Below are 25,718 nucleotides of genomic sequence, written 5' to 3' on the forward strand. Positions count from 1 at the left end.
GTTGCGTTTACTCTCTCTTCACGCTTCAAGATGCGTGCAACTATTAAAGCAATTCAAAAGACTCAGGTATTTGCGCCTTGTTTTTGACGAAGAAATACTGTCAACAATTCCGTGCGAAGATTTCAAATGTGATTCTGGCATCCGCGAGCTTTCTTCCATTCGGGGTCTACAATTTGTTGAGATATGGGGATTGAACAACAACCCTCTGGGATCCACCTTCGATTGTGCGAAATGGTTAAAGCAATTATTGGAAAGTAGTAATTGATTCGCTAGATCAAATAAAAATTATTACAAGCATCCCCGCTACATTTCAGATTGTGTATAGTTATATCGAACTTCATTAGAGTGTTATGCCTTAGGCCTTGGTTAGTCACATGATTTGCGATCTACCCCGGAGCAAGTGCGAAAATCTCGTGTCTCCAACCTGAGCGCAATCTCTCAATTCCTCTGCAACATGTCCCAAAATACACCTGTAGTCAACAGGCTACCACAAAATGATTCCACGACCGCGGACTCCAAAATTGACCATGACGCGTCGATAAACTATTGGAACAACGTTCCTGCCACCTCGAGTGGTATGTTAGCCATGCTAGGCGACCTCCCTTGGTATACACGCATCGAGCTGCGCGGGTCCAAAAACTTTCTAGCAAAAGTCCGACGATTGACTCCTACACTTTCCAACCAACAAAAACTCGATCTTGGTGTCGACTGCGGCGCGGGCGTCGGTCGCGTGACGAAGGGTTTCCTCGGCGATGTCTGTAAGGTGGTGGATATTGTCGAGCCGGTAGAAAAATTTACTCAAGCTCTCAAGGAAGGAGAGTTGGGACAGCGGGGCGTTGTAGGGGACGTCTACAACGTTGGTCTTCAGGATTGGAACCCCAACAAGAAATACGACTTGATTTGGACCCAGTGGTGTGTGGGTCATCTCACGGATGCACAGCTGGTCGCATATATCGCAAGATGTCGTGACTGTTTGAAAGTCTCCGGAATCATGGTGGTAAAGGAAAATCTCTCCACTGATCCCGTCGGTAATGACATGTATGACGAGTTGGACAGCAGTGTCACAAGAACGGATTCAAAGTTCAAGGAGATATTCAATACCGCTGGCATGGATGTTGTCAAGACCGAGGTGCAAAGTGGATTTCCGAAGCAATATAAACTCTTACCGGTCAAAATGTATGCATTGCGACCCAAAAAATGATCATTGTTACAGTACTCGTCTATATCACTTTCCGTCCATTGAAGCGAGACAATTTACGCAACCCTTTTAATTTGATTTGAGGAAGTAGCCATTGGCACCACATTGAGGCAGTGGGAGTGCTTGTTGATGAGTGTGTTGGCAATTTGGAATGGGTGTACTGGCGGAATAGTCAAAGAGTGAGGTTCTATCATGTAGGATTGCAACACTCTCAATATCGTTTCTGAATATGAGATTTTTGATTGGTTCTCAATCGCTGCCATTAAAGTGAAAGAGACGACAGGGCATGACCACGGCGGTAGACTAACCCAAAGATCGCCAGAAAGATTTTGAAATATCCCTAGCAGCCAATTCCGACTATTTCTTATTGAGGACCTCTTCTCCGCTACGCTCGCATAACAATTCACTGCGTAGAACACCGGGGCGCACAACAGTAACAAACCCTAAAGTTTTGTTCCTGGCCTTTTCTAGCATGGCTCTCACGAGCGCGCTTTCCTGTCCAAGGCGGCGATAATGCCTACCGATTCTCAAGGACTCGATTGAAAATATTTCTCCGTCGTCTAGCTTAGTGTTTCAAATACCAGAGCCCTTCTTGATCGGATGGACCTTGAACTCGGGCTTTAAGCGGCCGCATCTGTCGAAAATATAGATATACGTCAATTAATCCTTCCCACCCCACCCTACTAAATTGCCCTAACAACCGACCTATGTTTTTTTTTTCTCTCCTATACCTCCCACAAAGATGCAATAGCTCTGGAAATTGGCCCAAAATCTAGCAAAACGGCTTAATTATCTATGGTTCAACGCGCTGCTATTTTAGACGCCTATTAAAACGGCGTATCGTAGGTAAAGTGTTACGACCCACTAGGAGAGCTTAGCAGTTCGGACACTGAACCAAAAGGTTACTATGACTGCCGTCAGGCAGTCAGCTCTCCCACCACACCAAGTAGCGCACTCCGTCCAGCTACACACGTGACCCATACACACGGCCACTGCGTCCCGTTGCGGTCGCAGTCTCCTGTCAAACCAGACATATCCATTTGACTTCCCATCAAACTATGCTGGTTCTAACATAACATGATAGTAATGAATTCGTGGTGAATGTCTAAATTTGGCAGTCAATTAATTATCGCCTATGATAAAGCCGCCGAGCTTATTATAGATATGCAACAAGATCGGGAGGGACACTTATACGGTAAACCTAGTTAAGTATATAGCACTATTCATATTAAGATCTATGAAAACGCCTATACGGAATCACCACGATTATCTCCCACAACACCACGCACAACCGTAGTCTTTCCGCTGCCCCCCTATATTTTACCATATCAAAACACACAACTAGATACAAATACATTCATATATTCATTGATATACAAACCAGCCACCTCACCTCAACTCAACTCCACGCTCCCCTCAGGAACACCCTGCCTACTCCTCAACGTCCTAGCAAAGAACTGCATAATAGGCAACATCTCCTCTCTCGACGAAGGCATGCCATCACCTCTGCGAGCATACCGACTAAGCTCCACAAACTCAAAGACCAACTTAGTCCTACGCACCGCATCATCCGAAACAGCAACCGAGTCCCTGCCCGCCACAAGCAAGACAGGCGAGCGATTTTTACCAACCCTCGAGCCATCAACCGAATACGGTGCCCCGATAGAAACAGCACCAGACAGCGGCCCAACCTCTCCCTTCCAAGCCTCACCACCACCACCACCACCGGACCCCTTACTCGCAATCCCGAGCTCCCTCGCCAACGCCAACCCAGCCATCCCACCTTGCCCAAAGCCGAAGACCATGATCTCCCGTAAGCGATACCCGCACCGGTCAACTAATATGCTCCGGACCATCCCAGAGAGCAACCTGGTTGCCTTGTCAAAGCCAGCATCCATATCTAGCGCGCCGGTCGAGGAGTTGAAGGAGACATCATCGCCCCAGTGGAAACCGCCTAGATCAAAGGGGAGCGGGGCAATGCCTTGGATGGTTATGATTGTTGTCTCTGGGAGGCGGAGGGCTTGGGCAAAGTTGGTGAAGGCTGCGGCTGTGTCGCCTAGGCCGTGCAGGAGAAGAAGAATGTTTGGGGATGGGGTGGAGGTTGACGAGGGGGAGGGGTGTGTGATGGTTACTGTGAGATTGGGGAAGTCCGAGGTGGTGGGGGTTTTGGTAGGCATCTCTCCTCTCTCTTTTTCTTTTCTCTTTCAAGGTGAAGGTATGGGATGGGACAGCCTGTGGCCTGTGGACGTTGCGAGGCTTAGAGCTGTGGACGGCTGGAATTGCCTGGTGTGTCGAGTTGAGCTGCTCGGACTCACCGAAGCTTTGAGGATTGGGAGGTGAAGCTGGTGGCTGGTGGCTGGTGGCTTGTCTCCGCAACTGTGGCTTAGCTGGAACTTGTTATTTTGGTCTTTCACGTTGGGATTGTATATTGTGGTTGCCTAGCGATCAACAGATGTCCAGGGATTGTATGACTTCATTCATTCAATCTGATACCAGCAGTATTTGCCGGGTCACACTGTGGTGTTCGAAGGTACCACGTAGTGTAGGGTATTGCGGTCAACATAATTCCACGATCTTCTATGGAGCATCCCCTTGAGGGACCGGAAATAGACCCTCGGAGCCCTACTCTGAGGGTACTCGGCGCCACAGCACTACGTAATGGCAAGAGATTGATTAACCCCCCAAAATAGTACAGTAAAATACAGTAGCACCCTAACACCCGGCAGTGAGCATGCCTCGATTCCGCCCCGATCCCGCTCCGATCCCGCTCGATTGAGTACTGCCCTTAGGCTTTTGTCAAAGGTTCAATAGTGTTCCGTTCGGAATATCAATCCAAGGAGCACTTCCTCACCGCCACTCGTGGCGCGTCTCATAAGGCGACGACAAGCCTCGGAAGGGAAGCTTGGCTCGGCTGTGTCGGGGGCTCATGGTCTTGGCATTCAACAGATCCGTTCCCAGTGCGTCACTAGCGTACGACTAACACCCAAAGCGGCTAGTGGTGCCTGTGTTCATTTTCTATTTGTTTACTATCGGCGGAGTAGGGCTGAGCTGACCCATCAGATCGCCCAATTGGAGGACCACGTACGTACTCGTACATGGTAACGCCGGGTTTCAAGAGATTGTGAGGTGGTGCAACGGGGAAGGTGCACTACTGATATCATACTGTGCTGGGATATCACAGGAAAGATCATAGGTTGAAGTTTCGTCCTCTATGGACTGGACATCTTGGACTTACAGTAACGATACAAGGTCGGACTTCTCACTGCCCGATTCACCGGAGCTCTTCAACGGAGTACAGTAGTGCCCCTCGCCCCCGGATACCCAACAATAACAACGATCTGCCTTCTCCACTGACAACGAGCCAATACATAGTCCATATCGAGTCCGATCCGTGGTCCAGTTGTACAGTATGGAGGCCCCCTGTGATACCTCCGTACCCTGTAGCCAAACAACCTCAGCCACCCTCGCAAAGTGGATGGTGGGGCAATGAGCTGAGACAGCTATTGAGTACGTAGTCTTTCTGGCGTCTTCTAATGTCAGCTCCGTGGGTATAAGATCCCCTCATCCCCCTCGATTTCTCTTCATCAAAACATCAACTACTCTCTCAAACAACCCTCCTTCTACTATACTACATTCACAATGGCTTGGGGCTGGAGTAAGTCTTCCCATACACCCATCTCACCCGTGCTCCCCCTGCATGAAGACTCATGCCCCATGTGCATGTATACATGAATATGCACTACATCGAGCCCTCATTGGCTGCAAGACACGGTTCCAAGGATGCCGCTGACTGGATCTCTCTAGACGAATCTGAGCGGGCTCACGAGGAGGTCTACAACGGTGAGCAGCACCACGAGGGCAAGTTCTCCCACGAGTTCGCTGCCGGTGCCGCCTCCTTTGCTGCCATGAAGGCCTACGAGGACCACGAGAAGAAGTCCGGTATGTTGACTCCCACCCATTATCTGATCTGTACATATCGCTGACTGATCCATGTACAGGCAAGCCAGTCAACCACGCTTTCGCCAAGGAGCTCCTGATGGGCTTCGTCGGCGGCGAGGTCGACAAGCTCGCCGAGACTAAGGGTATGGACTGGGTTGACCGCGAGAAGGCCAAGCACCACGCCGAGAAGAACGCCCACCACATGTACGAGGAGCGTTACGAGCGCGGCAACTACTAAGGAATACCCGACTCTGCATCTGGGATCCTTGGAATGGACGATTGAATGACCTTGAACACTTGAGCATGAGAAAGCAGCTCATCGGTCTTGAAGACCAACTGGATACCAATATGAAATGAACACATCTTTCCACTATTCCTCTCCTCTCTCTCTCTCTCCCTTGACGATAAAGATAGGCGGTGTAGTGGGACATGTAGGAGTGCGACGTCGCAGCTCTGGTAAACGTATGTCGGTGACGACAAGAGATAGGGAACTATGCGCCGAACTTCCATCGGTATGCGGATGTATTGCTGGACCAGTCATTGCCAGGAGAACCCGCCGACTAGAGTGTCCAGCATTCCAGATGGCATTCCACGCTCGTGGTACGACAGGTACTGACGGGTTTCTTGATTGAGTCAGTTGGTCATGGCCAAGGGAAGGAATTACTATTGCATGCAGAATAGCATGTGATATCATACAGACGTGCAGGTGTAGATAGAGCCCTGCACAAGAACAGTAGTGCCAGTGGGAGATTCCAGGGTCGAGGGGGGAATCTTAGCCTTGTGGACCCCCGATTCTGCCAAGCTCATTCTGCCCCTGACGTCCGCCCATGAGCTCATACACGTGCCTAATGGGAGACTTCTCGTTGGAGTATTACCCAGGTTCATTTTCACACGAATTTCGTTGAAGTATGGCGCTTGGTGGCTGTCTGGGGTACATCATTGGTACCTTGCGTGAAAGAGCCTAAATCCTAAAATTTCGGAGATTTGCAACGATCCTCAATATTCCTTTCCAACTATTGCCACTTTTTGCTTTTCTTGCTTATCGTGTGGCGTCAAGCTAGTCGTGCGCTTTCGGCCCAAGGTTTCTAACCCCCTCGTCAGTGTCGGTGACAAACTTTCTGTCACGTCCAATCTGTGTGCGATGAGGCTTCGTTCACCATGAAATTTGCCAAGTGTGTCCCACGATCAGAACTTGAACATTCCAGTGGCTGACTGTATCCAGAGAGCTAGAACAGGAGCTTGTTCCTGAGTGGCGGGCAAAGTATCTCGACTACAAGGTAAGTCAATGGTCAGTCGATCGCTGCTCGTCAAAGCTGATCAATGCATCTCTAGACCGGCAAGAAAAAAGTGAAGGCGATCACTCGCGCTCTTCAAAAGACACACCGCAGCCCTCGCGCACCGACCTACTGGCAGTCCACCCCGCAGCCTCGCGGTGCAGCACAGTTTAGCCTCACACCGTCAAATACAGATAAAGCATTGGATGCGGCAGAGCCCAATGACCCATCGACTCCGCGAAGTGGTACAAAGCCAGCGTCTGTGACACGGTCCACACCCATTCCCAGAAGCGAGCGACAGCCACTGCGCACGCCAGGGTCACGATTCTCGGATCATATCGGTAGTTATGGAAGTATACTAGCTACACCCCCGCATCATGGAGCAGGAACGTCCGATGCAGCCTCGTTTGAGCTGCCAGACCCAGCACTCGACCCCGACGAGGAGTATATGCCGCATGAGGAGCATGGAGAGATACCCAGGACGGTCAGGACGCCATCACCGGTGATGGATCGACATGCTACTTTCGGCACTTCGCCTTCACAGCCCATGCCTGATAGTCCTCCGGTTGAGCGAAGGCCCGAGTTGGAGCAACGACCGAGTTATCAAAGTCCCTTGAGTGGTGCCGTCACGAGAGTGACATCAGCAAAGCGAGGATCTCATCTCTTGCGCCGGGTTTTCTCTAACACCGAGGGTGAGGCTAGCGGGAAGCGATCACAGCCTGACAGCTCAGAGCCCGACAAGCGCCAAGATGAATTCTTCGAATTTTTGGATAGCGAGTTGAACAAGATCGATTCCTTCTACCAGATGAAAGAGCAAGAAGCCACAGATAAGCTTCGTGTTCTCCGTCAGCAGCTGCACATCATGCGCGATCAACGTATACAAGAGGTTCTAATGGCCAAGAGAGCAGCCAAGGGTGATGGCCCGGAGTCCCAGCAACGGCCGAACGGGTTCGTCAAACTTAACAGTCATCGACTCAAGCACACGCTTGTTGGCAAGAATCGCTTTGGCAAGAACTCGGAGGCCTTGGCTGAGATGGCTACCCCTGGCATGCACGCCCAGGATCGGGAGTTTATTTCCAACCGGAGGGATTTCATGCGACGACAGGATCCGCCTAGCCAGGAAGTTTCGTATCGCTCTGCGAAGCGCAAGCTTAAGCATGCGTTGCAAGAATTCTATCGTGGGGTCGAACTCCTGAAGGGGTACGCGTATTTGAACCGCACAGCCTTCCGGAAGATTAACAAGAAATACGACAAAGCGGTCAACGCTCGCCCTCCCTTGCGTTACATGTCGGAAAAGATCAATAAGGCGGCTTTTGTGCAGAGTGATGTGATTGAGAGTTTGATGGTCGCCGTTGAGGACTTGTATGCCCGTTACTTCGAGCGTGGCAATCGCAAAATTGCTGCTTCGAAGCTTCGGCACACTCTCAAGAAATCGGGGGATTATTCTCCAAACACTTTCCGTTCGGGTCTTTTGTTGATGGGAGGAGCTCTCTTTTCAATCAAAGGTCTGGTCGATGCTACCCACCATCTTCGGACAGCGGATGTTGAGAAGCAAGTTCAGACAAGCTATTTGCTGCAGGTTGGTGCTCCCATGCATTGTACAACTATCATGGCTAATTAAGGCAGTTATACGGTGGATACTTTCTGATCGTGTTTCACGTCTTGCTCTTTTGCATGGATTGTCTGATTTGGACCAAGTCAAAGATCAACTATGCCTTCGTTTTTGAATATGATAGTAGACACACCTTGGAGTGGCGTCAGTATCTGGAGGTATGTTTCAGAGTTTCAAACACTGGAAAACTTTTCTAACATGTACAGATTCCTTCTTTCTTCTTCTTCTTGATGGGCCTCTTCATGTGGCTTAACTTTTCATGGATAAATGATATGTACATCTATTGGCCTGTCGTACTTATCGGTTTGACAGTCATCATTGTCTTCTTACCAGCCCGCGTTCTATATCACAGGAGTCGCAAATGGTTCGCCTTTTCAAATGTAAGTTCCGTCGTCTGATATCCTCAAGAGCATCACTGATCTTCATAGTGGCGTCTACTACTTGCTGGGATATATCCCGTCGAGTTCCGTGATTTCTTCCTTGGTGACATGTATTGCTCTCAAACATATGCCATGGGAAACATCGAACTCTTCTTTTGTCTATACGCCTCCTACTGGGGCAACCCTCCCCACTGCAACTCCTCGCACTCTCGCCTGCTGGGCTTCTTCCAGTGTTTGCCATCTGTCTGGCGAGCCTTCCAGTGCATACGCCGATACTTGGACACGAGAAATGCCTTTCCTCACCTCTTGAACTTGGGCAAGTACATATTCGGCGTCCTATACTATGCCACCTTGAGCATGTACCGCATCGACCTTCAAACGCGCTTCCAAGCCTCATTCATTACCTTTGCCCTACTGAACGCCGTATACACTTCAGTCTGGGACCTGATAATGGACTGGAGTCTTGGAAACCCCTACGCCAAGCACCCTATGCTCCGTGAAGTGCTTGCCTTCCGGCGGGTCTGGGTTTACTACGTCGCCATGGTGCTAGACGTGGTTATCCGCTTCAACTGGATCTACTACGCAATCTTCATCAGGAACATTCAGCAGTCAGCGCTACTCAGCTTCATGGTCTCTTTCTCGGAAGTCTGTCGTCGTGGTATATGGTCCATCTTCCGAGTGGAAAACGAACACTGTACCAACGTCCTCCTCTTCCGTGCCTCACGCGATGTCCCGCTCCCCTACGACCTCCCAGCAGCGGTCGCTGCCCCCTCGACGGATCTCCAGAAGATGTCCAGCTCCAAGAACAGCAACTTGCCGCTGCCTCGACGCCCTTCATGTCACCCGGCGACGTCGAACACGGAACCCCCTCGGTTTCGAGTGTGCGGGCGCGCACCCGTCGCCCGTCGGTGGGAATCAGCCGGGTCGGCACGATTGTCGCATCAGCACATGCGCAAGACTTCCAACGTCGCCGACCAACGTATCTCTCCAGCGCAAGTGTCGGTCAAGGCATGGGACCCGGTGGCGATGACAGCACAGACGAGGACGAGGGTGATCTCAGCACGGACGAAGACTCGGGATCAACAGTGAATGACAATGAAACGCGAGAGAATGGAAGACCTCACTCTATCCGACAGGATGCAATGAACCGCATCGTGGAATGAACCAAAACAAAAAAAACAGCGTGAAAAACGAAAACAAGCCCAAGCCCAAAAACAGGTGATTAATCTTGCCCCATGCCCATTCATGCCCATCTTTTCCCCATCTACATCTTATGCCTTGGAACACGTGGTTTCTCGCTTTATCTATAGATACTCAACCTGCAGTTTGCATATAGAAGTCTTATCTCGGAATGAATAAATCTTAATTTGCTATCCAACCCTCCACCTCCCTCTCGAATTCCCACCCTCCCAATATCCTATCATCATTACGTCCACCTCTTACGAGAAAGCATGGCGTGATTGATAGACGTACCCCTGAACTGAAACCCAGAGATACGAGCCCTCCAACCGGGACCCGGCCCGGTATTGGTTGCCTCATTCAATGGCACCGGCAGGGCCCCCGCCACTGCATCAAGCACAGGGCAGAAGACGGCCTCTTGGGCGGGCTAGATGGGACTTTGTCATCGGGCGCCATACCGGTGGTCGCTCGACCCGCTGGGATCCGATGGAAACCGGATACAGTGTACATTGATGTTCGCCCCCATGAGATTTGTGCATGTGCTATGCGTGGCTTGCAGGTCTATTACATGGATATTGCCACATTGTCCGGCATGGTGTACTGTACTGTAGGCGTTCGCAGCCGGTGGTTGGTGGGAGGCTGTGCCCTGTTGGGACCTTATCAGGTTGTGGCGTGGTGTAGGTTTCGGGATTGCTTGCTTTTTTCTTCTCGTTGATCTGACTGTAGGAGTGTCTTGGACCTTGGCTTTGTATCGGGGTTCTTTTGTGAATTGGGTCTTAGTTGGAATCGGGGGGAGAGATGGATGTGTGTGGCGAAGAGGTCTTCCGTATCCTTGGTGGTCTAGCCTGCATAGTCACGGCTGCGGTAGCCATCTTCACTGTGACAAGCCACAATGAGTTGAATAGTGGAGAGCGTCGCCCAAAAAAGCCAAAAGCAATAATGGATGGTAAGAATAGGACAGAGAGAAGGGTGAAAAGGATCTTGGGGTAGATTGAGTAATCTCGTCCTTGCCGTGCACCAATTCTTCTGCAACTACATGTCGTGTTTCACCACTAAATCGTTTGAAATGGGTAGTTGGTGCTGGCATCAAGTTGATCGAGAGGGCATTGGATGTCCAAACTAGGAAGGGCCCCACTGTGATCCTCACACGTGATTACCCCAGCTTTTGCCTGACGATCCTGGCCACCCAGTTCTTTTTTCTTTTTCTCTTCGACTTGCCTGTTTTTCCAAGGCTGGGATCCAGCTCTGGGCCCCTGACTATCTCCAGGCTTGACAGAGATTGTCATTAACGTGGATTGGCTAATCATATCTGGAAGGTTTCCCCGTCCCTATGGTGCAGTATTGTACAGTAGATAGTTTATGTAGGGGGGAATAGTATAACGAGCAGAACCCGGCCTGTGTTTCTGACATGTCCACTGTAGGGCTGACTATCCGAACAAGGGGATATGATATGGGCGTGCTTGTCGATATCCCCCCGAGAATGAATCTACCAGCCTGGAATCCAGAATCCAAAATTGGGGTACATTACATAGCGACTGTCACCATTCCAAGGGAGGAAGGCCTTTCCCGACGTCATTGGAGATCACACGTTGTGGAACAGGCAGCCACACTTCTGGATTAGGCAAGTGACCTGAGGCTTGGGAGTGAAAAGAGTAACTCTTCCGCCGATCGGATTCGCCCGGTTAGATTTGCCAGATTCAGGTTCCAGGATTATGCGGGGAAATGAACCATCGGAAGGGAAGCCGGTCGATTTGGTCGATTTGGTCGACCTTTCCGATCTTATCTCGGTGGCAAGATATTCTCAGATGTGATCAATTGATGTGATGTTATGTTATGTTATGGGTTCTTCAGTTATCAGAGATATGAAACCCCATATCTCAAATACAGGTTAGTGCGAGATAAGCCCCTGAAGTCACCTTTCTCATCAAGATCTTCTAACCGTGCGCTATTTTCTTCCCGGAAAGCCACGACTCCGATCACTACCCCTGGTTTCCGGCGGGGCGTGTCTGGGCATTGGGGGGAAACCATTTGGTGGCGCAGCGGTGAGGTTTAGTTAAGGTTGGAGGAGTAAACATCAACACTTCCCCATGGGGTTTCCTATGGAGAAAACGATGGACCAGCCGTGGGCACTGAAAGGACTCCACATAGGTCCCCACGCATTGCGACTCTGTCGTCATTGCAGAGCCCATCGGGTTAAGTGCATGAGGGATGCGCGAATTCTCAAAGCTGGATGGGGTCTGAAACCGAAGTTAGCGTGGCGAGGTCAATTGCAGTTAGCCACTCCACTTCCACTGTGGATCTGGGACTGACGACTGAGATGTCGAGTGGTGTACGTCGTCTTATCTCGGACGCCCCGTTGAAAGTCCGTAGCACTGGCGGACTCTCGCCGAGGAGGTTAAAACCCGTTCCATGTCCACTGTGTTTTCGGGTAGACCCATCCACTCTATTCAGTTGATTCCACTATGGCCGACATCAAGAAGAAAGACCTTGAAGGGCTTGACACAGACGTTCAAGATGCCCCTGTCATGGCCCACGATGATGTCTTTGGAGAAATTACAGAGGGTGGCCCCAACTATCGTAACGTATGTCTCTCCAGTATTGCTTGAATGGCTCTCAATTAACCCCCTTGACAGGTAGGATGGGCGGGAACGGTGGTTTTGATGATGAAGAGTCAGATTGGTCTGGGTGTACTATCCATTCCTAGCGCTTTCGACACGTTAGGGCTTGTTCCTGGCGTGATATGCCTGCTCGTAGTCGCTATCATCACAACCTGGTCCGACTATATGGTCGGGGTCTTCAAACTCAAGCATCGAGAAGTCTACAGTATCGACGATGCTGGGGGTCTAATGTTTGGTCCAATTGGTCGTGAACTATTTGGTTTCGTGTTCTGTCTATGTAAGTGTATACTCGATTTGCACGAACAATCATCCCCCTGACAATTCTGACTCTGACAATCCTAAAGATTGGATCTTTGTCGCTGGCTCTGGAATGCTCGGCCTTTCAATTGCCCTCAACTCCGTTTCGACACATGCCACCTGTACGGCCGTCTTTGTCGCCATCGCAGCCATCGCAGGAATTGGATTCGCCAGTATTCGCACACTCGGTCGTATAAGTTGGCTCGCATGGGTTGGTCTCGTCGCCATTCTCACAGCAAGTAAGATATCTAGCAAACCAGAAAATTCCAACGCACATGAACAAAAGCTAACCACACTCTCTCTCACCAGTCATGATCGTCACCATCGCCGTTGGTGTCCAGGACCGCCCAGCTTCCGCCCCCCAGGAAGGACACTGGCAATCCGACTACAAAATCATCGCCAATCCTTCATTTGCCGAAGCGGTCTCCGCCATTTCCTCTCTGATCTTCGCTTATGCCGGTACACCCGCATTTTTCTCCGTCGTATCTGAAATGCGCGAGCCGCGCTTCTATACTCGCTCCATGATTATCTGCCAGAGCGCCGTGACAGCCGTGTACCTCACCATCGGCATCGTGGTATACTACTACTGCGGCTCATACGTTGCCTCGCCAGCCCTCGGCTCGGCAGGACCGACCATGAAGAAAGTCAGCTACGGATTTGCCATTCCCGGTCTATTAGTTTCGACGATGCTGTTCATCCATGTAAGTTTGCCATCCCGGCTCGACATCAAATAATGATCAAGAAAGGAAACTAATACTGCTCAGCTGCCGGGAAAGTATATCTTTGTCCGCGCCCTCCGTGGCTCAAAACATCTCACTTCCAACAGCATCGTCCACTGGAGCGCGTGGCTCGGCTGCGTCACTGGCGTCGGACTGATCTCGTATATCATTGCCAGTGCCATCCCTGTCTTTGACAGTCTTGTTTCACTGATCGGTGCCTTGCTTGGTACATTCATGTGTTTCCAGCCTATGGGATGCATGTGGCTGTATGATAACTGGGGCAAGGGCAAGACCGAGAAATCGGCCAGGTGGACTGCGATGGTCTGCTGGAGTGTGTTTGTTGTTATCATTGGTACATTGATGATGGTTGCCGGCACCTACGGCTCTGTTGTTGGCATTATTGATAGCTATAATGCTTCTGGGGGCTCGAGTGCTTGGTCTTGTGCCGATAACTCGAATTCTACTTAGGGTTGAGCTGGCTTGCACCTGAGGTTTCGCTTTTTTGTTGGACATATACCTATTTGTTATTTGCATAAGCATATCAATTTACTTCATTGGCTTATGAATCTGTGCTTTGTGTTTTCTGTGATTTACTTCCCCGGTTGGAGCCTTGGAAGGTTAAGCTAATGATACAACTAAGCAAGTAGCTCGCCACGTAACAAAGACGGTTTTTGTTCTGACGGAGAGTGACATAGAAAAGTATTAGGCTGCCGTGGAAGCATCGCAGCGCCATCTTCTTGTGCTAGATACTCTTCATGGATTTCAACCTCTCGTCACACTAGCCAGCGGAAGTGACGCTACATTGCCGGATGGAGATGACGCTGAAATGGTCAAGGATTTGGCTCCATTTTATAAAAAATTGGCTTCACTCGGGTTATCGGCGACCATCAATGAGACAGTGGTTCATGACACATATCAGGATAACTCCATATATATACATTACTGTGTTTATACATGACTTTTTTCGACACTTTCTGGTATCACATTATCGACGTAAGAAACTCGAAACCGGCATTTCGTTCTCATTTTCAAGTCTTTTTACTACCAAGTGGATTTCCAAGGTCGTAAAAAAGAACGTATATTCAATATCTCTAGCTTTCTCATATGTCAATCACTGAATCACCGATGAAGCAAATACCACCCAAGCAATCTACCATTCTTGAACTTCGCCGTTGTAGAGGACGACTTTGCCACCATACTGCTCCTTGGTTCCATTGATAATCACGTCAACCATACCGCTTGTAGACTTTTCAACAGTGTCAGGAGCTGACTCTATACCCCACCCTTTCGCAGCCCCGTTGCCCATATCGGTCTGTACCCAGCCGGGGTCCAAGACAAAGGTGTTAAGCCACTCATCTTCGGCATTAATTCGAACACCGTACCACGGGAGTATAGACTTGGAAGCTCCATATACTGCACTGGGAACGGGAGGCTGACGACTAGGGAGTGAATCAGTATAGATATACATACGAAAGAAATGGTAACCACATAGGGGAATCTAAGAGAAATATCTTACCCTAATGCACCAGCTCCAGATCCCATGATAGCATAGACAGGCTTAGTGATCGACTTTTCAAGCAGAGGTCGAGTGGCTTGGTAGAGAGAGATAACGCTTAAGACGTTTACCTCAATATGCTCGAGGACGTCGGCGCGTTTGGCATCCTTGACAAGGGGATACGCTTTAGCAATACCGGCATTGGCAACAACGTAATCAATATGATCAACGCCCTTGTCGCTGGCTTCTTTAACAGCGTCAAAGGCGGACTGCTCAACACCGGCATCATACTTCACGACGATAATGCTGCTACCTTCGCCCGTGGATAGCTCGGATAGTTCCTTAACGGTTGGGTGTGCAGGATCACGGACCGCAGCAACGACAACCTACGAGTGGCTCAATTAGCTAGCTCCCAACGGATATGCCAGGTAAGAGGATGACTTTACGTAGTTCGGGTTGGCCACGAAACTTTTCACCAGTCCGAAGCCCAGTCCGCGGTTTGCACCGGTAACAAAGGCAACAGTGGAAGGCATAGTAGCGTAGTATAAACGGTACAAGTCGAAAATGTAGAAAGTTGAGACAATTGAATCAGTGCGTTGATACAAACTAGGCAGATAGATACAGGCCCTTTAACTGTACTTCTATCAACACACCATTATCTAACCTTGGAATGTGGGATGCTGATTATCAATCTGTTCGATTACAAATGCAAGAGGGGCATACAGTAGCGGCGACACTAAAACAAAGGAAAACCCCCACTGGTCTAAAGCCATGAGGTGATGCGATCGACAGAGATAAGGACCTGACGGGGGGCAAACTTAGGGACATAATATGGGTTTCGTTGGAGCTCCGGCGGGAGAAATTAGGGCAACGGGAATCTCCACCGTGACCATGCATACCTGTTTTAGCACACTCGGAGCCAATTATATGCGACACGCTCGTGCAATGATCTAATACGAAGCATTTCACCTAGGTCAGTCCAATGATGGCCAGTTTCGGATGCAGTAGCATAAAAGAATAATGCCAGGAAAGAATTCTTTTGGACTATATAACTTATCTCTTGCTTCGTACTTGCTTAGCTTGTCGGCTTTGTAGGGAAAGGCACAACTGGTTGGTCCCAGAGCAACTCTCCCACTCAAAGCAATACCGATTGGAATTCAGCGAGGACAATATATGCGGCTCTACACCAAATTCTCGCCAATCCCATGGGGTTACCTTTGTAACTTATATAGGTGCAGTCATCTTACTAAGCAGTCAGAAAATAGACACCTTAGGTTAAACACCCCGGACATTTGCTTATCACACGTGATCCGTCACGTCACATGCACTACGCCTCCAGGCTTCACTCTTACTTGTTTCTTTCTTCACGAAGTCATTATCACAGAGCATCCTCGATCCCCAGATACCAACAAAATGGCTGCAAATGCCAGATATGAGCCTGCTCCCCAGCGGGACTCCTTCGAAGACAACCACTTCTCCCAAGCCCCTCCCTCATACCAGGCTACAGCAGAGCCGGAGCCTCGCAGCGAAAATGATAACCTACCGGATGACTTCAAGGTAAGCAACGATCCAAACAAAGCAAGTAGCAGAAATTAACCAGAAGCACAGTTCGGTGGTATGGTAGCCGAAGGCACGATTGACATCCGCATGCAATTTGTCCGGAAAGTCTACTCGATCCTGTAAGTACAATAACGCAGACCCCTGCATCGAGCAGCTTCACTATAGATATTAAATACTAACCCTCTCACCCACCCAGAACTGTTCAGCTCCTTCTCACAACAGTCATGAGCTCGATCTCCTTCTTCAATGAAAGCTACCGCATCTGGATCCAAGGCCACCCCTGGTTGATGATAATCTCCGTCTTCGGTGCCTTGGGCTTCATGCTGGCAACCTTCTGGAAGCGCAAGTCATACCCGGCAAACCTTCTATTCCTCTCCGGGTTTACCTTGTTAGAGGCATACTCGATCAGCGTTGCGACATCCTTCTACGAGTCCAAAATCGTGGTGCAAGCGCTCGTTCTGACGCTTGGTATCTTTGTTGCTTTGACGTTGTTCGCATGCCAGACCAAGTACGATTTCACGGACTGGATGCCGTACCTGTTCGGTGCACTCTGGTTCATGGTTCTGTTTGGGTTTGTCGCCATGTTCGTTCCCTTTGGGAGTACCGTTGAGATTATCTATGGTGCTTTGGGTGCGCTCATCTTCTCTGGATATATCCTTGTTGATACGCAGCTGGTCATGCGCCACTACCATGTTGAGGAGGAAATCGCGGCTTCTATCTCGCTCTATTTGGATGTGCTGAATTTGTTCATGTCTATTCTGCGCATTCTGAATGGTGCTAACAATAACAACTGAGCTTGGCTGTAGCTCTCGGATGTACCGAATTGGTCGTTAACTTGTCATCTACTTTTTAGGAGATAGGGGCAAATAGTTGCTGGACGTTGGAGTTACCATGGTTCTTGGATCTTCGTGTTCTTGACTTGGGTTGAATTGCACTGCAGTACATTTTCCCTTCATAATAAATCTATCCCTCATATTGGAAGCCACTCCTCTCATTATATTTTTTGTACACTTATCAAGCTACACAAATGCGTAAAACAGGCAAAATGGAGACTGCCAAAGAAATTACTGAAGTATAAAAAGCAAGCAAGATGATAGATACAATACTCCAAACACCCAACATGAACGAGTATAATGGGACCAAGGATGGACTGTGCAAAACCCTCGGGGAAAACAGCAGAAACTCTAGTCAAGTATAGATAGCAAAGATGCAATGGTCTAGTCCTGTGTAGGAAAGACAAACAGAAACAGAATTTACCAAACTTAACTTTTATGTTCTACCCAGAGGTGACAAAGCTTGCACGACTGGGAGCACAAAACAAGTTATGCAGTAAAAGCCAACTAATGCGAGGCTATGAAGAAAGTGTTCGTAATCAGGCACACGACCATGACAAGGAAGCCGTAAGCAGCCAATGCCAGACTAAGCGGTCGCAACAGGGCTTTGCGCCAGTGTTTCTTGCCACGAAGCAAGAGGCCACTCTCAGTTAATGAGCGGGAAAGAGAACCCTCATCCTCGTCATCATCGTCCTCTGAGAGATCATCATCTGCCTCATCATCCTCTTTCATCAAACCACGGTGGGTAGGCGAGTCTGGCGAAGAGATCTTGTAGTAGAACAAGCCAGGCAGAATGAAACTGATACTCGTACTGCCGGTGCTACCAACGTAAGCCAACACGGCTTCGAGAGAGGACACAGTCATGGCCACAATGTAGCTGAGAATTAGGATAGTAGTCGTGATAATTGAGAAGCGAAGATCGCTCATAGGTTCGGGAGTGCGGTTTCCACGAGGACCAAGCAGTGGATGGCGGTGTGGGGAGCCTTCGGTGCCGCTGGCTTTGGGTCTGGGGCGCCATTTCAGAACGGCATCGACTGATGCTCGGCATGGATGGCACTGGAGCGGGTAGGAAAAGATCACTAGCATGACGATTGCAGCGCGGCCGATTGTTGCTGGCACACCGGGCGGGTACATTCCAACAATGTTGCCGCCGACACTGTTGCCGAAGGAGAGATAGCCGGTAATTGCGACAAGGATGTAGGTTCCAGCTGCACTGCCGGTACTGGCGAGAACAACTGCTGTTGTGCGGAAATGGCTGTTGTTGCCGATTTCATTGAGGATAGAGAACATCTAGACGGCTTGTTAGATATGTCCATCGTTTTTGCAGCAGTGTAAACTTACATTTTGATGACATGTGAATGCGAACACGATGACTGGCAGGCTGCTGAGAGTTGGTACTGCGCCTGCCCAGTGACCGACACGAATCGGGCCACGGTCTTCTTTTGTATCTCCGAGAACGAAATGATAGACCACCAAAACAACCAAGTAGGCCATGGAAACCAAGGCCGCAATACTAGTGTACTTCAACGAATCTAATCGGCGTAGATAAGAAAGAGGAATCACAATCAACCTGCGATGAAATAGTCAGCATTTTCACTCGTCGTAAAAAGTCTGTAATAACGAACATAAAGGCAGTCACCCAAAAGTGACGATCTACCAAGAAATCGTATGCAGGCTCAGCACCGACAAAGCCCTGTACCACGCCGGGCATGAGATCTCCGATGATAATCAGATAACTCACCCCGACACCAAAGCATTTGATCGCAATGGCACCGTCAAAAACCACCGCCGCATTGGGGTATGTCAATTGCGATAAGGCGAAAAAAGAGGCGCTTCCACGGTCGAGGTATTGAGCGCATAGCGATTGAAGATAAAGGCCAAATCCTGCGGCACAGCCAGACCAAAGGATGACGCAGACTCCGAGGACGATTCCCATGTGGGAGATGGCTAGGGGCATAGCAAGTACACCAGCGCCAACAACTAGAGAACAATCACATTAGCATCGGCAGTCCCCATGTCCCTGGATATCTAAGCGCCCTTACTGGTATTCACCAAATTGATCACGCTACTGGCCCAACTTGCCTCGCCTACGACATCTCCAGCTCGTTTCATGCGACCTGAACGCCTGTATCGGATATCAGTGAGTCATTCCCTTGCGATAGAATACTTGAATTGTAGACGTACTTGCGCAGTCCAGATCCCGCCGATGGGCCTACCCCGATAGTAGCCTCCTCCATGATTCACGATCAGATATAATGGGGAAAGCAGTTGGCTAATTCGTAGGGCGCACAGCACATAACAGCGGCCACTGCCAGCGGGGCCGAGATCAAAAAGAGTCGAGAGTTCCTGAAGCGTGAGAGGACGGAAAGGCCAGTTGGGGGGGGCCTTATCGCAGAGAGCACATGACCGGCTCGGACCCTTCTCCATGCAAATCTTGACCCTCCGCTACACTTGACATCCTACGTCTATTCGCTATTTTCGTATCGGATTCGCTTGAATAGTCATGTTTGTCGTGATCGCGTACTCAATGACTGCATAATTGGCGTGATAACGTTATCATTTACAATTTGGATAATCCCCAACCCTTCTGCGCCAAAAGTCGATAACTCTCCGCCTCCACACGATGATGATCCGACGCCGTATTTCCAGGCCGGTTACCAGGCCCAGGATCGTTAAACTGGTTCACAGCCCGCACGGTCTTCGACACCTCTAGGATGGTACCACCCTCGACCTGATATTGCGGCCCATTGCCGGACTGATCCCCAATAACCTCGCCCACCACTTCCTGCTGAACGAGCGCCAACATCACGGTCGCCACCTCCTCAGGCGTCACCCACGCGTCGGTGCTGTCATCGACCATTTTGATCTTCTCGGGATGGTCGGTCCATAGCGGGGTCTTGATAACGCCCGGCGCCACAGCTGTGACCCTGATCCCCAGCTTCTTGTCGAGATCCGCCAGCGCTCGGACCAGGCCGTTAATAGCATGTTTGGTCGCACAGTAAATGGGTGCTGCGAGGTTGGCATTCTGTCCGGCAATACTGGAGATGTGGACAATGTGCCTTGGGCGACCACTGCTCCGGTTCTTGAGGAAATGGGCGATGGCTAGCTGTGTCGTGCGGATCGGGTGTGTGACGTTAATATCTACCAGCGCATATCGGCCACCAGCGATCGAGTCCTTGCTCGGGTCAGCGCCGGGTGGGCGCCAGAAGTTGCTCCAGTTCTGTGTAGCTTGTAGTCAGCCTTGTGCTGTTCTGTAGGGGATTTGTTTATGTTCCTCTCTGCTCTCTTACCGGCTCGTAGACTCCAGCGCCCGGGCAAACAATATCGATCTCGCCAAACTCTTTCTCTGCAACCTCGAACATTCGCTCGAGTTGTACCCAATCCACCACGTCCGTCTGCTGGAACACAACTCGGGCTGGTCCAGAAGAGTGCTTATCAGCAAGCACCTGCGCTTCAGGGCGCAAGGCTAGGTCTGCAATGAGAACATTGCACCCATTCTCTACCAGCAACTTTGCAAAGGCAAGGTTGATTCCTACCTGCCAAGTAAGCATACAGTCTACTGTAGAACATTTGAAGAATTGAAAAACATACCGGAGCCGGCTCCAGTAATAATGGCAGTTCTTCCTTTGACTGAGAGAGCCATATTCGGGGTATTGACGATTAAAGAAGTCAAGTTACAAAAGTCCCCAACCCTCGGGGGGTTCTGCAATCCTATATACAAGCAGTGGAACTTCCTCGGGGTCCTTTGCAGCGCGTACCGTCTCCAATTTAGCCCCGCGGGCATTTAACCGTGGGAAGGTGGACCGAGGCCGGCGTAATGGCCGAGATTTCTGTGTAGTCCATGACCCTTTGGGAACTTGACGCCTATGATTCTGCATGCATCTGATCAGAGGGCCCTCTTTCCCACTTGCACTGTCTCTAGGCGCTACAGCTGGACTGCATGTCGAGTCCAATAAGTGGCACGTTGAAGCAGTTTTTCTCGCTTCCTTTGCCGTTCTTGGAGACGGTGGAACTCGCTGACTTGTCATGCAAATCGGCGTGGCTAATATTGCCATATTAGGTTATCCTGGCGAATGCCGAGATTTCTATGTGATAGCAAGACGCAGAACTACCGATTCATATGCCACCCTCATTCTCTACGCTGAACTAGGAAGACAGCCTGTTTATTTCAATATGTAATCATATCTACTGCACATGCTTCGTTAGGGCATCTCATGGCCTTGAATAGCTGGTAATTGTACTTCAGCTAAATTCCCCTTGCTTTAGAGCTAAAAAAAAAGCAAATGAGAAAGAAAGTAATGAGACAGGTTTCTTCTACAGTATATGGTAGCTACAGTGAATATAGTCCAATCAATACGTATTATTCCTCATCTAACGTGGGCTTGAACAGGCCCAATACTCCCCAGACTCTGTACTCCGCATTTTTATACAACACTAATTATAAACCTGCAGCAGATCTTCCCGCAAAACTGAGCCGGCTTGCCGAGTAATCCTGAACCGAATGAACCGAATTCATGAAAGATTCTGCAGCATTCTAACTTGCCTCATGGGGTCAAATCGTGGAAATCAATTGCTGGACTGATGTCATGTAGTCGGGTAGATCTCCTAATTGGGTATAGAAGTGGCACATCACCTCCTCCCGACAGCGGCACGACTACTGTAAAAGGAAAGCTCCCGCCACTAATGCATAGAGTGAATTCCCCCCGCGAAATATATAAACCTCAGCTTCTCACCGGGATCCTTATTCAAAATAGCAACTTCAATCATGTCGATGTCAAGAATTCTCTCAAAATCAGCCGTCCGTGCGGCCTCTACCTCGGCCCAGACCACCAAGGCCGCTGGTGATATCTCTTCAGTCTTCCCTAGTCTGAGAGCTGACTACAAGCCGGAACCTCTTCCTCCCCGCTTCGCAGAGCTCAAGGAAAGGTTCTTCAACAAGAACAAAGATGCTCTAACAAGGAGTTGGGAGCGTCTGCTTCCGAGCTTGGATGCAGAAGTGCACAAGATCAAAGCACAGGGCAGCGATGTATGTATACTTCTTCTGAGTAAACGTTATACGAGGCAGAGACTCATATTCATCAGATTATCCCCTCTGTCAACTACTCCGATGTTGTGTCTGGTCAGGTATCTGAAGCCACATTAAAAGAGATCCGCCACCGAGGCAGTGTGGTCGTCCGCAATGTGATTCCCAAGGACCAAGCCCTAGAGTACAAGGAGCGGATTCGCACTTATGTGGCCGCCAACAAAGAACGCGTCAAGGCCTTCCCAGCTGACTCTCCAGCCGTATATGAGCTGTACTGGACCCCATCGCAGGCGGAAGCCCGCGCTCACCCTGATATGCTGAACACCCAGCGCTTCATGCAACAACTATGGCACTCCTCTGATCCCGACAGCAAGATCTCTACCACAAACCCCCTCACCTATGGAGACAGACTCCGAATCCGCGACCCAGGTGACTCAAAATTCACCCTAGGCCCCCACATCGACGGTGGCTCTCTCGAGCGCTGGGAAGACCCAGAGTACAGCCAAGTCTACACCAAGATCCTCGAAGGCAACTGGGAGCAATACGACGCATGGGATGCCCGCCACCGCCTGAACGCTCAAATGGACCTGTACAACGGCGCAGGCGCCTGCTCCATGCTGCGCTTCTTCCAGGCTTGGCTGTCCATGTCCCACACCAAGCCCGGCGAGGGCTCGCTGCACGTATGCCCCATGATCAACCACAGCACCGCCTACACAATCCTGCGTCCATTCTTTGAAGGTGACAGCTCAAAGCCTCTTCTTGATAACACATTCCCCGGGTCTGTGCCGGGTGCTGCCCAGGAGTACAACCCTGTCACACACCCCCACCTCGATCTCGAGGAGACCATGGTCTCTGTGCCTGAGGTCCAGCCCGGTGACTTTGTCGCCTGGCACTGCGATGCTCTGCACTCTGTCGACAAGGAGCACCGCGGCACCCAGGACTCGAGTGTGATGTACATCCCCGCTACCCCGCTGTGCGAGATGAACATCCAGTATCTGCTGAAACAGCGCCAGGCTGCAGAGAGCCTTTCTCCTCCTTGGGACTTCCCCGGTGCTGGTGGCCCCGGTGAGGCTGGCTTCAGTGGTGCTGTTGACTGGTCTACGCTTAACCCCGAGGGTCAGCGTGCCATGGGCATGGGCAACACTCCTTGGGAGATTACCGATGCCATGAGCGAGGGCGAGAAGGCGGCCATCCGCTCAGCTAACAAGGCTTGCTTTGGCCTGTGAAAACAGTTTGTAACCATCATTATTGGTATTGTTTTTTTGATTTTCTTTTGGATCCCACAAAACTGTACATATATCTTTGCATCTACGGAATGGGTAGTTAATTTTTGCCAATCATCAGCTGTTTTGCATCACACACAACTTATTAGTGAAATATCCACGTAAACCGATCTAGATCTACCCGGAAGAAGCAACCTGCTCTGTTCTGATTGGTACATCGAATGGAGCTATATTTCCTGGTTCCGCCTAAAAATGAGGTGCTTCCAGCTTGCCTACGACTTCCAACCCTAACCTCATCTGATCTCACATGTAAAGTCAATTCGGTCAAATTGCTCTTATCATACCAAAGTAGTCCTAAATTCGTCATTTGCCACCCAGGCATACATATTTTTTTTTGTAAAAAAAAACGCCACAAGCAATAGCAGGGGGAGTTCAGCTAACTAGACCCTAGACCCTAGACCCTCGCCCCATCCAAAACAAATAGTGGCCCCGCAGAGCACAGCCGCGGGATCCGAACACGTTCACAACAAAGACATCCAAGATGCAGCTTGGGCTCAGCTAGGCGAGAGTCAGCCCATCCGCAGTGGGGGAACACTCAATCTAGGTTCGACGGAGGGGTCGATAGTGGGCAAATAAGCAAATGACTAGTCTCCAGCTGAGAGGTAGCTTCTCCGTGCTCCGATTATTGGCTCTTTGCGCTTGCCGCTATGGTGTGAGGGGTTGAGAAGATGAGGGGCAAGAGATTCTTTTTCTTTCGGTTTCGGGCTTGGGAGCTGAGGCTGGTGTCGAGGGAATGGGTATAAATATCGTGCTGGCCTCTATCTGTGGCTTGCCTCTTTTCACCATCCCTCATCTTTTCTCCTTCTGTCTATTCAGTCATCTCTTCTTGTGAATATCTTCACCATGTCTTACAACAACGACTCCGATAGCTACGGTAGCCGTAACCAGAGCTCCGGCTATGGCGGCAACGACAGCTACGGCAGCAGCAACAACAACAACGACAGCTATGGCAGCTCGAACAATGACAGCTACGGCAGTAGCAACAAGTCCAGCTCCGGCCGTGATAATGACAACAGCTATGGCAGCAGCAACAACGATAGCTACGGCAGCTCAAACAATGACAGCTATGGCAGTAGCAACAAGTCCAGCTCCGGCCGTGATAATGACAACAGCTATGGCAGCAGCAACAACGATAGCTACGGTAGCTCAAACAATGACAGCTATGGCAGTAGCAACAAGTCCATCTCTGGCCGTGACAACGACAACAGCTATGGAAGCAGCAACAACGACAGCTACGGCAGTAGCAACAAGTCCAGCTCTGGCCGTGACAACGACAACAGCTATGGAAGCAGCAACAATGACAGCTACGGCAGCTCCAACAATGATAGCTACGGCAGCAAGTCCAGCTCCGGTCGCGACAACGATAACAGCTATGGCAGCAGCAACAACGACAGCTACGGCAGCTCCAACAATGACAGCTATGGAAGCAAGTCCAGCTCCGGTCGCGACAACGATAACAGCTATGGCAGCAGCAACAACGACAGCTACGGCAGCTCAAACAACGACAGCTACGGCAGCAAGTCCAGCTCCGGTCGTGACAATGACAACAGCTACGGAAGCAGCAACAACGACAGCTACGGCAGCTCAAACAATGACAGCTATGGAAGCAAGTCCAGCTCCGGTCGTGACAATGACAACAGCTACGGAAGCAGCAACAATGACAGCTACGGCAGCTCCAACAATGATAGCTACGGCAGCAAGTCCAGCTCCGGCCGCGACAACGACAACAGCTACGGCAGTGGAAACAACAACAGCTCCTACGGCAACAATGACAACAGCTACGGAGGCAGCAGCCGTAATGACAACTACTAGACGAAGTCTAGGTATGTGGCTCATATGCACACTCCGCAATAGCTGATATGCTAACAAGTTTGTCGCTTCAGAATCATTGGCAGGAGTTATAGCTCAAACGATAATAGCACTGATGTTGAAATGTCTTGCCTATGTTTCGGGATCTGATGAGTTGCGTGGTCATTCAGGCTTGAGAGTTATGAACTTAGCTTATAAATGAAATGAATTAGCCCAGCACAGTATGATTTGTTACCAATTAAACCCATTGCTTGCACTAAGTCGAACAACGTAAAAAGACGAAACCTGTATCGTGGCATAGAAGCCGAGGGCAACGCCTCTAAAGCTTATATGCATGATAATTATCAGGAGGCCACAAGATATTAGCCGGTAAATATGCTACGAGGAGCGTGACAGGCCAGGAGAGGTAAGTAAAGAGGATGGCAGTATGAAGCATAGTGAATGCACAGGTCTACGTCGAAGTGACAGAGGAAACCGGCCCAAAAAAGATGAGTTGAAA

The 25,718-nt window shown here is 50.0% G+C and overlaps 11 protein-coding genes across 11 annotated transcripts; 7 read left to right on the forward strand and 4 right to left on the reverse strand.

Moving 5' to 3' along the window:
* Positions 1 to 454: 454 nt before the first annotated feature.
* N7511_000222 (uncharacterized protein) lies at positions 455 to 1,201 on the forward strand (the record flags this gene model as incomplete). Its single annotated transcript, XM_057122647.1, has 1 exon — positions 455 to 1,201. One exon carries the CDS (start codon positions 455 to 457, stop codon positions 1,199 to 1,201), a length of 747 nt encoding a protein of 248 aa, XP_056988380.1.
* A 1,391-nt stretch (positions 1,202 to 2,592) lies between these two features.
* Positions 2,593 to 3,375, reverse strand: N7511_000223 (alpha/beta hydrolase; the record flags this gene model as incomplete). Its single annotated transcript, XM_057122648.1, has 1 exon — positions 2,593 to 3,375. One exon carries the CDS (start codon positions 3,373 to 3,375, stop codon positions 2,593 to 2,595), a length of 783 nt encoding a protein of 260 aa, XP_056988381.1.
* A 1,462-nt stretch (positions 3,376 to 4,837) lies between these two features.
* On the forward strand, positions 4,838 to 5,375 carry N7511_000224 (DUF3759 domain-containing protein; the record flags this gene model as incomplete). The annotated part of the gene is made up of 3 exons (XM_057122649.1): positions 4,838 to 4,853; positions 5,003 to 5,137; positions 5,197 to 5,375. 3 exons carry the CDS (start codon positions 4,838 to 4,840, stop codon positions 5,373 to 5,375), a joined length of 330 nt encoding a protein of 109 aa, XP_056988382.1.
* Positions 5,376 to 6,295: 920 nt separating this feature from the next.
* N7511_000225 (SPX and EXS domain-containing protein) lies at positions 6,296 to 9,566 on the forward strand (the record flags this gene model as incomplete). Its single annotated transcript, XM_057122650.1, has 7 exons — positions 6,296 to 6,309; positions 6,360 to 6,414; positions 6,470 to 7,990; positions 8,038 to 8,181; positions 8,230 to 8,403; positions 8,452 to 9,162; positions 9,213 to 9,566. 7 exons carry the CDS (start codon positions 6,296 to 6,298, stop codon positions 9,564 to 9,566), a joined length of 2,973 nt encoding a protein of 990 aa, XP_056988383.1.
* A 2,478-nt stretch (positions 9,567 to 12,044) lies between these two features.
* Positions 12,045 to 13,684, forward strand: N7511_000226 (uncharacterized protein; the record flags this gene model as incomplete). Its single annotated transcript, XM_057122651.1, has 5 exons — positions 12,045 to 12,164; positions 12,216 to 12,477; positions 12,545 to 12,736; positions 12,807 to 13,198; positions 13,262 to 13,684. 5 exons carry the CDS (start codon positions 12,045 to 12,047, stop codon positions 13,682 to 13,684), a joined length of 1,389 nt encoding a protein of 462 aa, XP_056988384.1.
* A 682-nt stretch (positions 13,685 to 14,366) lies between these two features.
* Positions 14,367 to 15,244, reverse strand: N7511_000227 (uncharacterized protein; the record flags this gene model as incomplete). Its single annotated transcript, XM_057122652.1, has 3 exons — positions 14,367 to 14,655; positions 14,733 to 15,097; positions 15,158 to 15,244. 3 exons carry the CDS (start codon positions 15,242 to 15,244, stop codon positions 14,367 to 14,369), a joined length of 741 nt encoding a protein of 246 aa, XP_056988385.1.
* Positions 15,245 to 16,124: 880 nt separating this feature from the next.
* Positions 16,125 to 17,065, forward strand: N7511_000228 (Bax inhibitor-1 family protein; the record flags this gene model as incomplete). Its single annotated transcript, XM_057122653.1, has 3 exons — positions 16,125 to 16,268; positions 16,320 to 16,390; positions 16,468 to 17,065. The coding sequence occupies 3 exons, from the start codon at positions 16,125 to 16,127 to the stop codon at positions 17,063 to 17,065; spliced, it is 813 nt and encodes a 270-aa protein (XP_056988386.1).
* A 546-nt stretch (positions 17,066 to 17,611) lies between these two features.
* Positions 17,612 to 19,341, reverse strand: N7511_000229 (uncharacterized protein; the record flags this gene model as incomplete). The annotated part of the gene is made up of 5 exons (XM_057122654.1): positions 17,612 to 18,394; positions 18,446 to 18,674; positions 18,730 to 19,084; positions 19,147 to 19,229; positions 19,289 to 19,341. 5 exons carry the CDS (start codon positions 19,339 to 19,341, stop codon positions 17,612 to 17,614), a joined length of 1,503 nt encoding a protein of 500 aa, XP_056988387.1.
* Positions 19,342 to 19,664: 323 nt separating this feature from the next.
* N7511_000230 (uncharacterized protein) lies at positions 19,665 to 20,747 on the reverse strand (the record flags this gene model as incomplete). The annotated part of the gene is made up of 3 exons (XM_057122655.1): positions 19,665 to 20,324; positions 20,395 to 20,636; positions 20,696 to 20,747. The coding sequence occupies 3 exons, from the start codon at positions 20,745 to 20,747 to the stop codon at positions 19,665 to 19,667; spliced, it is 954 nt and encodes a 317-aa protein (XP_056988388.1).
* Positions 20,748 to 21,869: 1,122 nt separating this feature from the next.
* N7511_000231 (DUF1479 domain-containing protein) lies at positions 21,870 to 23,353 on the forward strand (the record flags this gene model as incomplete). Its single annotated transcript, XM_057122656.1, has 2 exons — positions 21,870 to 22,130; positions 22,187 to 23,353. The coding sequence occupies 2 exons, from the start codon at positions 21,870 to 21,872 to the stop codon at positions 23,351 to 23,353; spliced, it is 1,428 nt and encodes a 475-aa protein (XP_056988389.1).
* Positions 23,354 to 24,253: 900 nt separating this feature from the next.
* On the forward strand, positions 24,254 to 25,222 carry N7511_000232 (uncharacterized protein; the record flags this gene model as incomplete). The annotated part of the gene is made up of 1 exon (XM_057122657.1): positions 24,254 to 25,222. One exon carries the CDS (start codon positions 24,254 to 24,256, stop codon positions 25,220 to 25,222), a length of 969 nt encoding a protein of 322 aa, XP_056988390.1.
* Positions 25,223 to 25,718: the final 496 nt, after the last annotated feature.

This window comes from Penicillium nucicola (genome assembly GCF_028828085.1).
Source record: "Penicillium nucicola strain IBT 29836 chromosome Unknown utg000001l, whole genome shotgun sequence".
In the NCBI taxonomy this organism is placed as follows: domain Eukaryota; kingdom Fungi; phylum Ascomycota; class Eurotiomycetes; order Eurotiales; family Aspergillaceae; genus Penicillium; species Penicillium nucicola.